Source organism: Salmo salar, chromosome ssa10 (assembly GCF_905237065.1).
Source record: "Salmo salar chromosome ssa10, Ssal_v3.1, whole genome shotgun sequence".
NCBI lineage: Eukaryota > Metazoa > Chordata > Actinopteri > Salmoniformes > Salmonidae > Salmo > Salmo salar.
The window spans coordinates 50,665,839-50,679,561 of record NC_059451.1 but is presented as its reverse complement, the minus strand read 5'-3'; the positions used below and the strand labels follow the sequence as shown (position 1 = coordinate 50,679,561).

The window sequence follows — 13,723 nt, the reverse complement described above, 5'->3', positions numbered from 1 at the left end:
CTTAACCCCTTTATTGAACCCTTATACTGTGTATTTGTTTTAGCCCTTTAAGCCTTAAATAACAATGTAGTATTTCAGATATTTTGTGTAATAATTGACCTCCATAATCTCGTTGATATGTTTCCTTCAGGGTGTAGCCATGGTGTGTGGCTTCCTGGTTACCGCTGCCTTGGTCGTGGCTGCTTTCTTCTCCCACAAAACCAGAGGCAAGATCTGGCGCTACGGCAAGCCCAACATCTACTGGGAACAGCCCCCTGAGACTGGAGGACTAGTTTCTGAAGGCAGAGATGTGAAGGACTGGGTAAGGAAAACTCATACTGGTTTGAATATCATGCTCATACTCTTGATTGATGGATTTTATTTGCCAGTAAAAAACAACAACATATACACAGTACATATATAGAAAAAATATAATAATAAAAAACAATAAATGTGACGGGGATATCACAATAAATATGACGGGGATATCACAAGAAGTGTGACGGGGATATCACAAGAAGTGTGACGGGGATATCACAAGAAGTGTGACGGGGATATCACAAGAAATGCGACGGGGATATCACAAATTCAGAGACTACACACAATACCCCATAATGACAAAGCAAAAACAGGTTTTTAGAAATGTTTGCAAATGTATTAAAAATGAAATATCACATTTACTTAAGTATTCAGACCCTTTACTCAGTACTTTGATGAAGCACCTTTGGCAGTGATTACAGCCTCGAGTCTCCTTAGGTATTACGCTACAAGCTATTTTCAGATTTCTCCAGAGATGTTCGATCGGGTTCAAGTCCGGGCTCTGGCTGGGCCACTCAAGGACATTCAGAGACTTGTCCCAAAGCCACTGCTGCATTGTCTTGGCTGTGTGATTAGGGTCGTTGTCCTGTTGGAAGGTGAACCTTCGCTCCAGTCTGTGGTCCTGAGCGCTCTGGAGCAGGTTTTCATCAAGGATCTCTCTGTACGTTGCTCTGTTAATTTTTCCCTCGATTCTGACTAGTTTCCCAGTCCCTGCCGCGAAAAACATCCCTACAGCATGATGCTGCAACTACCATGCTTCACCGTAGGGACAGTGCCAGGTTTCCTCCAGACGTGACGCTTGGCCCAAGAGTTCAATCTTGGTTTCATCAGTCCAGAGAATCTTGTTTCTCATGGTCAGAGTCCTTTCGGTGCCTTTTGGAAAACTCTTAGCGGGCTGTCGTGCCTTTTACAGAGTAGTGGCTTCCAGCTGGCCACTCTACGATAAAGGCCTGATTGGTGAAGTGCTGCAGAGATGGTTGTCCTTATGGAAGGTTCGCCCATCTCCACAGAGGATCGTTGGAGCTCTGTCAGAGTGACCATCGTGTTCTTGGTCACCTCCCTGAGCAAGGCCATTCTCCCCCGATTGCTCTAGGAAGAGTCTTGTTGGTTCCAAACGTCTTCCATTTAAGAATGATTGAGGCAACTGTGTTCTTAGGGACCTTCAATGCTGCAGAAATGTTTTGGTATCCTTCCCCAGATCTGTGCCTCGACACAATCCTGTCTCAGAGGTCTACGAACGATCTACGGTCTACGAACTGTGGGACCTTATATAGACATGTGTGTGCCTTTCCAAATCATGTCCAATCAAATTAATTTACCACAGGTAACATCTCAAGGATGATCAATCGAAACCGGATGCACCTGAGCTATATTTCGAGTCTCATAGCAAAGGGTCTGAATACTTATGTAAAAAAGGTTTTTCTGTTTAAAAAAAAAAAATCTTTTAATACATTTGCAAAGCATTCTACAACCTGTTTTTGCTCTGTCATTATGGGGTATTGTTTGTAGATTGATGAGCATTTAAAACATTTTTAAAATCCAATTTAGATTAAGGCTGTAATGTAACAATGTCCTTGGGCTCCCGAGTGGCGACGCGGTCTAAGGCGCTGCATCTCACGAATCCAGGCTGCATCCGGCCGTGATTGGGAGTCCCATAGGGCGGTGCACAATTGGCCCATCGTTGTCCAGGGTAGGCCGTCATTGTAAATAAGAATTTGTTCTTAACTGACTAAAATAAAGAACAAAATGTGGAAAAGGGGAAGGGGTCTGAATACTTTGTGAATGTACTGTATTTCCATTGTGGTTTCTCTTTTAGAGTATTTTTTTATTTATTAATACACTGTAAGTATGTGTTTTTAGATGCTCCCAGTTTTAATGCAGGGATATTTAATTTACTATGGGTCTTTGTCAGGTTGAACATGACACGTTACTATGACTAATCTATCCTCTCTCCCTAATCAGTTATAACACATTAAGAAATGTTAAATCTTTGACAGTTAGAATTGCACAATACCTCAGTCAGTTACAAAGTTTTCTTTACCCGAGGTAAGTTCTACTTCAAAACGGACTTTGGAATGCGAGGTTGCAGTTCCCTGCTTTTACTTTATGAGTTGAAAGTCCACGAGGAGTATCATCTCATGCTTTTTATGACAGAAAATGTCAATAAAGAGTAAAAAAAAACATGACACACTTACAGTATAATTCTGTAGTGGGGGCTTGGTTTAGGTGTGTGTATGTTTTCACGTATCTGACTGTGCCCCTGTATGTCAAAGGGTATCAGTCAATACAGTGAGTATTGTATTAGCTGTGACACATTAACTGGTCATTGATCAATCTCAACCCAACATTGTACGAGAGGACACTTTCTTTCAATTCATGTCTCTCGCCTCAACCTTCTCTCAATTACCAGACAACCGAGAATTGTCTGATCGTAAAATGTTGGCCACGCTTAGGAAAATCAAACTAGTAACCTTTAACCCGTGCCCTACTCTAGTTTCACATTTTAAGAGCAGCCTTTTGACTCCTCAGGTTAGTTTTATAGCTGCTAGCTATGGCTACAGTGTTGCCACTCTACTGAGGGGTTGTTGCTATCAGGCGGGTAGCATGGCTGTGTGTGGAGCTCATAGGTCCTGTATGTTCAGCCTACCTGGTTTCACTCTGGCTGATCATTAACTAGTATAAACAGGTGGTTTCTAGAGCTCTTATCTAAGGCTGACTGCGTGGCTGGCTGGCTGGCTGGGGTTTTAAACGCCAACAATATGTCAGGGTTGCATGTCAACAAAAGGCATTGTTTCCAGGGTTATTGGTGCCAGGGGGCAGGCATTGTTACCAGGGTTATTGTTGCCAGGGGGATGGCATTGTTACCAGGGTTATTGTTGCCAGGGGGAAGGCATTGTTACCATGGTTATTGGTGAACTAGTACTGATCTAGACTGGGGATGTGTTGTTCTTGTTGACAGATGTGTGGCATGTGAAAGTAGTCAATGTAAAGCAGTCACAAGTCAATTTAACTTAATCCTCAGTTAAATTAGCAAATTATTGAAATTCATAAAATAATCCTTAAAGGCATATGAATGGAATTGAAATGTATTTCCTGTAATTGTCTGAAGGCAAAAGGAATGGGTACCATCCCTCCTTGTTATGTAATATTATGTTGTTAGTCCAGCAGGTTTGTGGTCAATACCATTTCAATTCTAGTCAATTCAGAAAGTAAACCAAATTTCTCATTAAGAAGCATTGCAGAGTATTGGAATAAACATTTCAATATACTTCCTGAATTGACTCTAATCTACCCCAACCCTGTACTTCAGTAAAGTTTTTTTTACAAGGGGTGTTATCTAGTTGTTTGTGGTGAGAGTGGTTGTCACAGAGCATACCCACAGATGGCCCTCGTCAGGGGAGAGGAGAGGACAGGGCAGGGCAGGAGAGGGCAGGGCAGGGCAGGGCAGGAGAGGGCAGGGCAGGGCAGGAGAGGGCAGGGCAGGAGAGGGCAGGGCAGGGCAGGAGAGGGCAGGGCAGGACGGGAGAGGAGAGGAGAGGGCAGGACGGGAGAGGAGAGGAGAGGGCAGGACGGGAGAGGAGAGGGCAGGACGGGAGAGGAGAGGAGAGGGCAGGACGGGAGAGGAGAGGGCAGGACGGGAGAGGAGAGGAGAGGGCAGGACGGGAGAGGAGAGGGCAGGACGGGAGAGGAGAGGAGAGGGCAGGACGGGAGAGGAGAGGGCAGGACGGGAGAGGAGAGGAGAGGGCAGGACGGGAGAGGAGAGGGCAGGAGAGGACAGGGCGGGAGAGGAGAGGACAGGGCGGGAGAGGAGAGGACAGGGCGGGAGAGGAGAGGACAGGGCGGGAGAGGAGAGGACAGGGCGGGAGAGGAGAGGAGAGGAGAGGGCAGGACGGGACGGGAGAGGAGAGGACGGGAGAGGACGTGTAGTATATACTAAAGTATCTTTCAGCCCATGCTGTGAGTCACCCCACACTGGTTCAATGACAGTTACTTTGACTCCCTCTGACCACTGTGCCCAGGGCCCTGTCTCTGTCTGATGACATCACCCACACTGGCCTCATTCAGCCTGACCAGGCTCCTTTGTCCTCCGACAGATGATGTCACATGTTCTGCAGATGTAAGGCTGAATGATGTGGTAGAATATTAGACCAACCTTGACTCTGATAGACAACATGATGACATGCATTGGTTGACAGTTTATTACACTGTTCAATGCATTACCACAGTTGTCCAAACTAAAGCCTTGCTGTTTGAGTCTGACATCTTGTTTCTTATGCCCAGTGCAGACTAGTGTTTTGAAGTGCTTGGCTGTTCCCTGCTCTGCAAATACATTGATTTGGATGAAGATGTGGCCATTGAAACAGGCATTCAGTAATATGGCTAATTGCGTTTGCTTCTCTTTAGTATTCTTAGCAAACCCTGCAATTAATATTTGATTTAGTGATACTCAGTATAACTCCTTCTGGTGCCGCCTACTTCTTTAAGGCAAGGAATAGTGCAGGCTTAACGTTGCGGATATGCAGAAATCGACTCAAATTCTAATAGTTCGCCTAATTTCAGTTTATGTGACAAAACAAACAAGTATAGTGTAAATAATCATTGTAGCATCTAAACAGCTGTTAGATAAAAAGAGGGGGTGTGGTTGGCTGCCGCTTATTTACCCTCTACCATGCTCAGCTGTGGGAACATGGCAGCTGACTCACCCTCCATCTCTGCCCCATGCCTGCTTTCCTTTCCCTCCCACCCCCTGTCTTTGCCTTCCTGTCCCTACCCCCCTCTCTCCTTACCCATAATCCTCCCTGTCCCTACCCCCTCTCTCCTTACCCATCCACCTCTCTCCTTACCCATCATCCTTCCTGCCCCTATCCCCCTCTCTCCTTACCCATCATCCTTCCTGCCCCTATCCCCCTATCTCCTTACCCATCATCCTTCTTGTCCCTACCCCGCTGTCCTTACCCATCAGCCTTCCTGCCCCTATCAATTCAATTTAAGGGCTTTATTGGCATGGGAAATATATGTTAACATTGCCAAAGAAAGTGAACTAGATAATAAACAAACAGTAAACATTACACTCACACAAGTTCCAAAATAATAAAGAAATTACAGATGTCATATTATGTGCAAATAGTTAAAGTACAGAAGTGAAAATAAATATGTGTTGTATTTACAATGGTGTTTGTTATTCACTGTTTGCCTTTTTCTTGTGGCAACAGGTCACAAATCTTGCTGCTGTGATGGCACACTGTGGTGTTTCACCCAATAGATAAGGGAGTTTATCAATTTTGGGTTTGTTTTCGAATTCTTTGTGGTTGTGTGTAATCTGAGGGAAATATGTGTCTCTATGGTCATACATTTGGCAGGATGTTAGAAAATGCAGCTCAGTTTCCATCTCATTTTGTGGGCAGTGTGCACATAGCCTGTCTTCTCTTGAGAGCCAGGTCTGCCTACGGCGGCCTTTCTCAATAGCAATGCTCACTGATTCTGTACATAGTCAAGGCTTTCCTTAAGTTTGGGTCAGTCACAGTGGTCAGGTATTCTGCCACTGTGTCCTCTCTGTTTATGGCCAAATAGCATTCTAGTTTGCTCAGTTTTTTTGTTAAATTATTTTCAATGTGTCAAGTAATTATCTTTTTGTTTTCTCATGATTTGTATGGGTCTAATTGTGTTGCTGTCCTGGGGCTCTGTGGGGTCTGTTTGTGTTTGTGAACAGAGCCCCAGGACCAGCTTGCTTAGGGGACTCATCTCTAGGTTCATCTCTCTGTTGGTGATGGCTTTGTTATGGAAGGTTTGGGTCTCGCTTCCTTTTAGGTGGTTGTAGAATTGAACGGGTCTTTTCTGGATGTTGATAATTAGCGGATACGGGCCTAACTCTGCTCTGCATGCATTATTTGGTGTTTTATGTTGTACACTGAGGATATTTTTGCAGAATTCTGCATGCAGTCTCAATTTGGTGTTTGTCTCATTTTATGAATTCTTGGTTGGTGACCTCACAACCATAAAGGGGAATGGGTTGTATAACTGATTCAAGTATTTTTAGCCAGATCCTAATTGGTATGTTGAATTTTATGTTCCTTTTATGTTCCTGCCTTGTCTCTCAGCTCGTTCACAGCTTCGTGGAAGTTACCTGTGATGCTGATGGTTAGGCCAAGGTATGTATAGTTTTTTGTGTGCTCTAGAGCAACGGTGTCTAGATGGAATTTGTATTTGTGGTCCTGGCAACTGGACTTTTTTTGGAAAACCATTATTTTTGTCTTACTGAGATTTACTGTCAGGGCCCATGTCTGACAGAATCTGTGCAGAAGATCTAGGTGCTGCTGTAGGCCCTCCTTGGTTGGGGACAAGGATCCCCCTCTGTCTATCCCCCTCTCCCTCCCACTCTCCATGCCCCTCAGCCTCCCTACTTTCCTTTCTTGCCACATACCCTCTGACCTACCTCTTTCTTCCTCCCACCCTTCCATCCCTACACTTACCCCCTCCCTCCCACCTTCCTTCCCTCCCTCCCTACCCCAGGTCCTAGGGGCTCAGACATTCCTTCCCTGCTTATTCAGGCTGCTCACGGCCCAGCACCACTCTACTTCATGCAGAGAGGGGCATTGTTGGAATTCCTAGATGACTTGCCTTGTGCTCTTCAAAAGGTGGCCTTCTTCCTGGTTCCTGCAGCTGCAGGGAAGTGCTGCCTGTACCCCACCCAATGATTGTTTCTTTCTAGCAGCAGGTCTGCTGTTGTTACAGAGAACCTGCACTGTGAAGTTAGTAATGCAGTGCACATGTCTTAGGAACAGTAGCCTACTACGTTAGATGATCTCACTCACTCACTCACTCGCTCACTATAAATTGCATTGTTAGTGACAGAGATGATGAAATAAAGTGACAGATTGCCTCGGCTTGCAGTGTGACCCCATCCTGACGCCTTTATTGTGGAGACCACACGACCTTTCCACTCACACAGGAAGGACTTGCTGATATAGATTAAGACTTGGTTGTTTATATCCCAGCGACCTCTCCCTTTGTATGGAGGAAAAGGAAAGAGGAGTTAGTCTGTTGCAGGTGTACATAAGACACAAGCCTTTTTTTGTTTTCTTTGACTATTTGTTTTTTATAGTTTTTCTACAGAACTCAGTTAAATTTAATCTCACACAGTGTCAATATGCATCTAATTTTCAGCTATTAGACCTACTGTAGATTACAAAACTTTCTCTGATATTGATCACCAATATTTACATTTCTCAACAGACATATTTGTGGAAATGGATGGATATAAATTCCTAGACACAATGAAATGATAGCACATACATTATCCCAGAATGGTGTCAGTTTGTCACAGGACCACAGAAAATGTAATAGAGTACCACAGTATGAGTCATAATACCCATAAAACCTAAACGTCAAACACTGAAATGGTTCAAATCGTTTTTCCACAATTAATTTTTGTCACGCCCTGACCATAAAGGGCCCTTGGTTCTCTATGGTGTTGTAGGTCACGGCATGACTAGGGGGTGTTCTATTCTTTTCATTTCTATGTTGGTGCTCTTGGTATGGTTCCCAATTAGAGGCAGCTGATATTCGTTGTCTCTAATTGGGGATCATACTTAAGGTGTCATTGTTCCCACCTGCTTTGTGGGATATTGTTTTGTGTATGTGCATGTAGCACCACTACTTTCACATTTTGTTGTTGGTTTATTGTATTGTGGAAGTTTCACTGTTTATTAAAAGATGTGGAACTCTAATCACGCACGTGACAGAATATCCCACCAAGCAAGGACCAACCAGCGTGTGACGGAGGTAAAGGAGTTTTGGACCTGGGAAGAAATCATGGGAGGACACGAGACCCTTCCTTGGCGGGAGACGCCAAGGAGCATAGGGGGACAGCGACGACGCCGGGGACCGCGGCGACAGAAGCACCAAGATTTTATTGGGGGGGCACGAGGGGTGGTCGGCCGAGCCAAGGAGAGAGCCAGAGCCCGCCTGGGAGTCGATGGAGCAGTGTGAGGAGGGATATCGGAGAATGACTTTGGCGAGGAGTATGCTGCAGCGCAGGCATGCTGAAGAGTGTGACACCAGTCCGGTGCCATCTGTGCCAGCTCCCCACACTCGCCCTGAAGAGCCAGAGACCGTCAGGGAGGCGATGGAGAAGTTGGGGGGGGAGAGAAACGTTATGTAGGTGTGTTCTGCACAGCATTCGACCCGAAGAGCCTGTCAGCAGTCTGAGTCCTGTGCCAGCTCCCCGCACCCTTCCTGAAGTGCGTGTCAACAGTCCGGTGCCACCTGTGCTGGCTCCACGCACTAGGCCTCCAGTGCGCCTCTCCAGCCCGGAGCGTCCTGTGCTGGCTCCACGCACTCGACCTGAGGAGCGTGTCATCAGTCCGGTGCAACCTGTGCCGATGCCCAGTCCAAGCACTGTGTCCAGTCCCTCTCCAAGGCCGGAGCCTTCCTCTGCGCCGGTGTCCAGTCCAGGCACGGCGTCCAGTCCCGCTCCATGGCAGGAGCCTTCCTCTGCGCCGGTGTCCAGGCACGGCGTCCAGTCCCGCTCCATGGCCGGAGCCTTCCTCTGCGCCGGTGCCCAGTCCAGGCACGGCGTCCAGTCCCTCTCCAAGGCCGGAGCCTTCCTCTGCGCCGGTGCCCAGTCCAGGCACGGCGGCCGACCCAGCTCCATGGCCGGAGCCTTCCTCTGCGCCGGTGCCCAGTCCAGGCACGGCGTCCAACCCAGCTCCATGGCCGGAGCCCTCCTCTGTGCCGGTGCCCAGTCCAGGCATGGCATTCTGTACCACTCCAAGGCCGGAGCCTTCCTCTGCGCCGATGTCCAGGCACGGCGTGCAGCCTGGCGCCATGGCCGGATCCGGGGTTTGGGTGACCCGCACCGGAGCCCCCCCCCCTTTTGGTTTCAGGTTTTGCGGCTGGAGTCCGCACCTTTGGGGGGGGGGGTACTGTCACGCCCTGACCACTGAGAGCCCTTGGTTCTCTATGGTGTTGTAGGTCACGGTGTGACTAGGGGGTGTTCTAGTCTTTTCATTTCTATGTTGGTGCTCTTGGTATGGTTCCCAATTAGAGGCAGCTGATGTTCGTTGTCTCTAATTGGGGATCATACTTAAGGTGTCATTGTTCCCACCTGCTTTGTGGGATATTGTTTTGTGTATGTAGCACCACTACTTTCATGTTTCCTTGTTGGTTTATTGTTTTGTAGAAGTTTCACTGTTTATTAAAAGATATGGAACTCTAATCACGCTGCGCCTTGGTCCGTCTCATCACGCACGTGACAATTTTTCCCATAGGTGATTTTAGAAACACTTAAAATAAGGGCTGTGTTTCGTGTAGGCTTACCCTGCCGTGACGTTTTGATAACAGGGTAAATCTCTCTAGGACAAGGTGACTTTTATCAATATATTTGCCTGTATTTACCCTAATTGACTGCTAATGTGGCTATCATAAGGAACTACAAATGCCATGATGTTCTGGACAAGACTGCCGAATCCAGGCAAAGGTAAGAATCTCTGGATTAACTATCTAATGTTGGCTAAATGTAGTAATTAATGAATAGGCAACATTTCTTTAAATGGACAATACTGTGAACGGTCTTGTTTAAATTGACACTACCTGTTAGCAAAGGTGTCAGCTAGAGATGACGTGCAGGTATTTTGTAGTTTTGCATGATGTCTACTTTTATGCTAATTAGCATTTTTCGAATCTGAGTAAATAGATCCGACTATATTGATAAAAGTCAACTTGAGAGATTGAGATGGTTATCAAAACATCACACCAGGGTAAACCTACACAAAACACAACCTATATTTTTAAGTGTTTCTAAAATTCCCTATGGGAAAAATGAATGTTGGAAAAACGATTGGAACCATTTCCCTGTTTGACCGCTAGGTTTTATGGGTATTATGATACCTCCACTGTGGGGCTCTATAGGGTTCCTTTGTGCATCTAGAGATGTGACATTTCTGGGTGCATTAAATGCATTCTGGCAGGAGTGTAGTAAGTCCTATGTATTATCTTAAATTGCAGTAGTTTATGTCTTAGGTTGTAGAAGCAGGTTTGAACATTTTCACATATCTGTTACCAATGGTTCTCCTCAATTTCTTCCTTTTAGTTCTGTTTCCCATTTTTTTTTTCTTACAGGTTCTGAACCATCAGGTAGAGTTTCAATCAACCGTTGATATAACCTGGCAATTGACTTCTTTGGCATAGCAGCTTCTCTCAGTATTGTTTTCAATGCTAGATGCCTTAGGTACATCCAGATTCTGTTGAAGTGATTTAATAAGATTTCTGAGTTGTAAGAACTTAAAGAAATTGGCCTTGGATAAGCCAAATCTTTAGTGTAATTGATTGAATGACAAATAGAGATCCATCCTAGTGCACATTATCAAAATTCACGATGCCACTTTAGAACCAGGACTTAAAGGTGTTGTCATTAAACACTGGAAGTAAGGTGGGGTTAATCCAAATAGGGGTGCCTGGCAATATTGGTTCTTTCCACCTCATGAATTTATGTACATTTTCCCAAACATGAATGGAATTGAGAATCAATGGATTGTCTGTTTTTTTTCTTTCTGCTGCAATGCCTTGGACCCGACGTGGTGAAATATATTTCCGATGATACGGTATTACATTTATGGTTTCGATAGTCGTCCATGCACAAGGATTGTCTGCTATCCATTATTTAAGTGAAAGCAGTTGTGGATCCCAGTAATACATCTTCATATGAGGTAGTCCAACAACTTCCAGCTTTATAGGGGAAGTGTAAAACAGTCAATTTAACTTCAGGTCTTTACATTCCACATAAAGTTGGAGAGCAACTGACAAGGCATGGAATAAATACATCAACCTTGGGAATATATATTTATTTGGATTATGTTGACCCTACCTAACATAGAAATAGGGAGAGATCTCCATCTCTAAACATCAGATTCTATCTTATCTATTAAAGGAAAGTAATTGATTTTAAATGCCTCCTCCAGGCTGCATGGTATCAGTACACCCAGGTATTTCATACGTGTCTTTGTCCATTGCCACTTAAATTTACTTTCTAATCTTGAGAAGTAATGATTATTTCAGTCTTCCTCCAATTCACTTTGAATCCTGATACAGCACTATATGCGTCCAACAGTAGTGAAATAAATGACAGAGAATGTTTTGGGTCAGATAAATAAAGTAAAATGTAATCTGCATACAAGGAAGTCACATTTTGATCTCCACCAATCTCTAAGCCCTGGATTGAGCCATGAGTTCTAATTATTGATGCTAGGGGTTCTGTGGGCTAATGAAAATAAATAGCTAGACAAAGGACATCCCTGTCTTGCAAGCCCTTTCCTTAGCTAGCGTGGATGTTCAAATGGAATCAAGGCCAACTGTCATATCATAAACTTTCCCTCTGTTTTACTTCAATGATAAGACTGGAGCTGGACAGAGAGAGCTTCCTGCTAACATCATTACACTAATGGTCATTTTTTTGGGACAGTAACTAAGGGAAATGGGTCTGTGGTGATTGTTGGTAACTTGGCATGGTGTCCTCTTGAATCCGGTGAACCAAGCAGGTAATTCACATTTCACTCAAGACCCGGGCTGGCCAATTATATGCCTGGCCGACTGCTCAGCCAGGCTGAGAACAGTCATTTTTAAAAATGCCATACCTGTATCCTTGGAGAAGATTACATGGAGGCAAGTCAACACAGTTCCCCCTTTAGCCTCAGTCAGACCTATTAAAGTGAATCACTGTGTAATGCCATACGTGCTCACATAATGCCCTGTAGTAAGAAGGGGCCCAGTCTCTTGCATCCTGGTACTATAGGTTGTGGAGGAGAGGAGGACTAAAGTTGCTCTAGCTTCAAATCTTTCTGAAACAAACTTTGAAACAAAGTCTTAGCCTGTCCTCTACATTACTTTCAAGGTCCAAGACTAGTGTTTTTATTCCAGGTCTTCACCAGAGAGGATGTTAAGTAATGTTATGGTCATGCTAGGAAGTTCGCATGAAAACAGTCTTGTGACACAATAGCCACCTCTTTGTGTTAGTGTGCTGCTGACAGAGGCCCCCTCTGTGTGTGTGTTTCCTGGCTGCTTTAGGTGAACAATGTAGAGGACGGACAAAGTACCCAGGGTGCACCTACCGTGGTGCTGTCAGAGAAGTCCGTCCCCCTCAATGCCTCAGCCAATAGCATCATCTCCTACCCGACCAAGGCTGACAGCAGGGTGTACACTGGAGACACCTACAATGATGACGTGTGAGTAAACAGACAAACAACATCACCTCAGTCCTGTTCCAATGCATCTTTCCTTTTTCTCTTCATCGGTTATATGCTCCCTTTCCTTGAACATACTCAAATCAATTGTATTTGTTACATCCCCTGAATGCTGTGAATGTGCAGGATTACACGGTATTTGAGATAGATACTGTATGTACATATAGGCAGGGTAAAGTGACTAGGCATCAGGATAGATGATGATAATAATAAGGTATTTGAGATAGATACTGTATGTACATATAGGCAGGGTAAAGTGACTAGGCATCTGGATAGATAATAACAGTAAAATAAAGAACAGAGTAGCAGATGTGTGTGTGTGTGTGTGTGTGTGCCTTGAAAGTATTCATGCCCCTTGACTTATTCCACATTTTGTTGTTACAGCCTGAATTCAAAATAGATTTTTACGCATCTACACAAAATACCCCATAATGACAAAGTGAAGAAAAAAAACATGTTTTTAGACATTTTAGCAAATTTATTGAAAATGAAATGCATAAATATCTCATTTACGTAAGTATTCCCACCTTTGGCAGAAATTATAGTTGTGAGTTTTTCTGGGTAAGTCTCTAAGAGCTTTCCACACCTGGATTGCACAACATTTGCCCATTATTCTTTTTTAAATTCTTTAAGTCAAATTGGTTGGTGATCATTGCCAGTCAACCATTTTCAGGACTTGCCATAGATTTTCTAGTAGATTTAAGTCAATACTGTAACTCGGCCACTCAGGAACATTCACTGTCTTCTTGGTAAGCAACTCCTGTATAGATTTGTCCTTGTGTTTTAGGTTATTGTCCTGCTGAAAGGTAAATTCATCTCCCAGTGTCTGGTGGAAAGCAGACTGAATCAGGTTTTCCTCTAGGATTTTGTCTGTGCTTAGCTCCATTCCGTTTCTTTTTAATCCTGAAAAACTCCCCGGTCCTTATTGATTAAAAGCATACCCAGCACCAGTATGTTTGAAAATATGGAGAATGGATTTGCCCCAAACATAACACTTTGTATTCAAGACATAAAGTACATTTCTTTGCCACATTTTTAGCAGTATTACTTTAGTGCCTTGTTGCAAACAGGATGCATGTTTTGGAATATATTTTTATTCTGTACAGGCTTCCTTCTTTTCATTCTGTCAATTAGGTTAGTGTTGTGGGGTAACTACAATGTTGTTGATCCAGCCTCAGTTTTCTACTATC

The 13,723-nt window shown here is 44.4% G+C and overlaps 1 protein-coding gene across 1 annotated transcript in view; it reads left to right on the top strand.

Moving 5' to 3' along the window:
* Window positions 1-13,723, top strand: part of si:ch73-61d6.3 (occludin) — a 46,593-nt gene that overhangs the window by 5,146 nt on the left and 27,724 nt on the right. Inside the window, exons 3-4 of the mRNA XM_014123589.2 lie at window positions 131-301; window positions 12,358-12,515. Of these exons, the coding sequence (XP_013979064.1) occupies window positions 131-301; window positions 12,358-12,515 (329 nt within the window). The remainder of the gene's footprint in view (window positions 1-130; window positions 302-12,357; window positions 12,516-13,723) is intronic.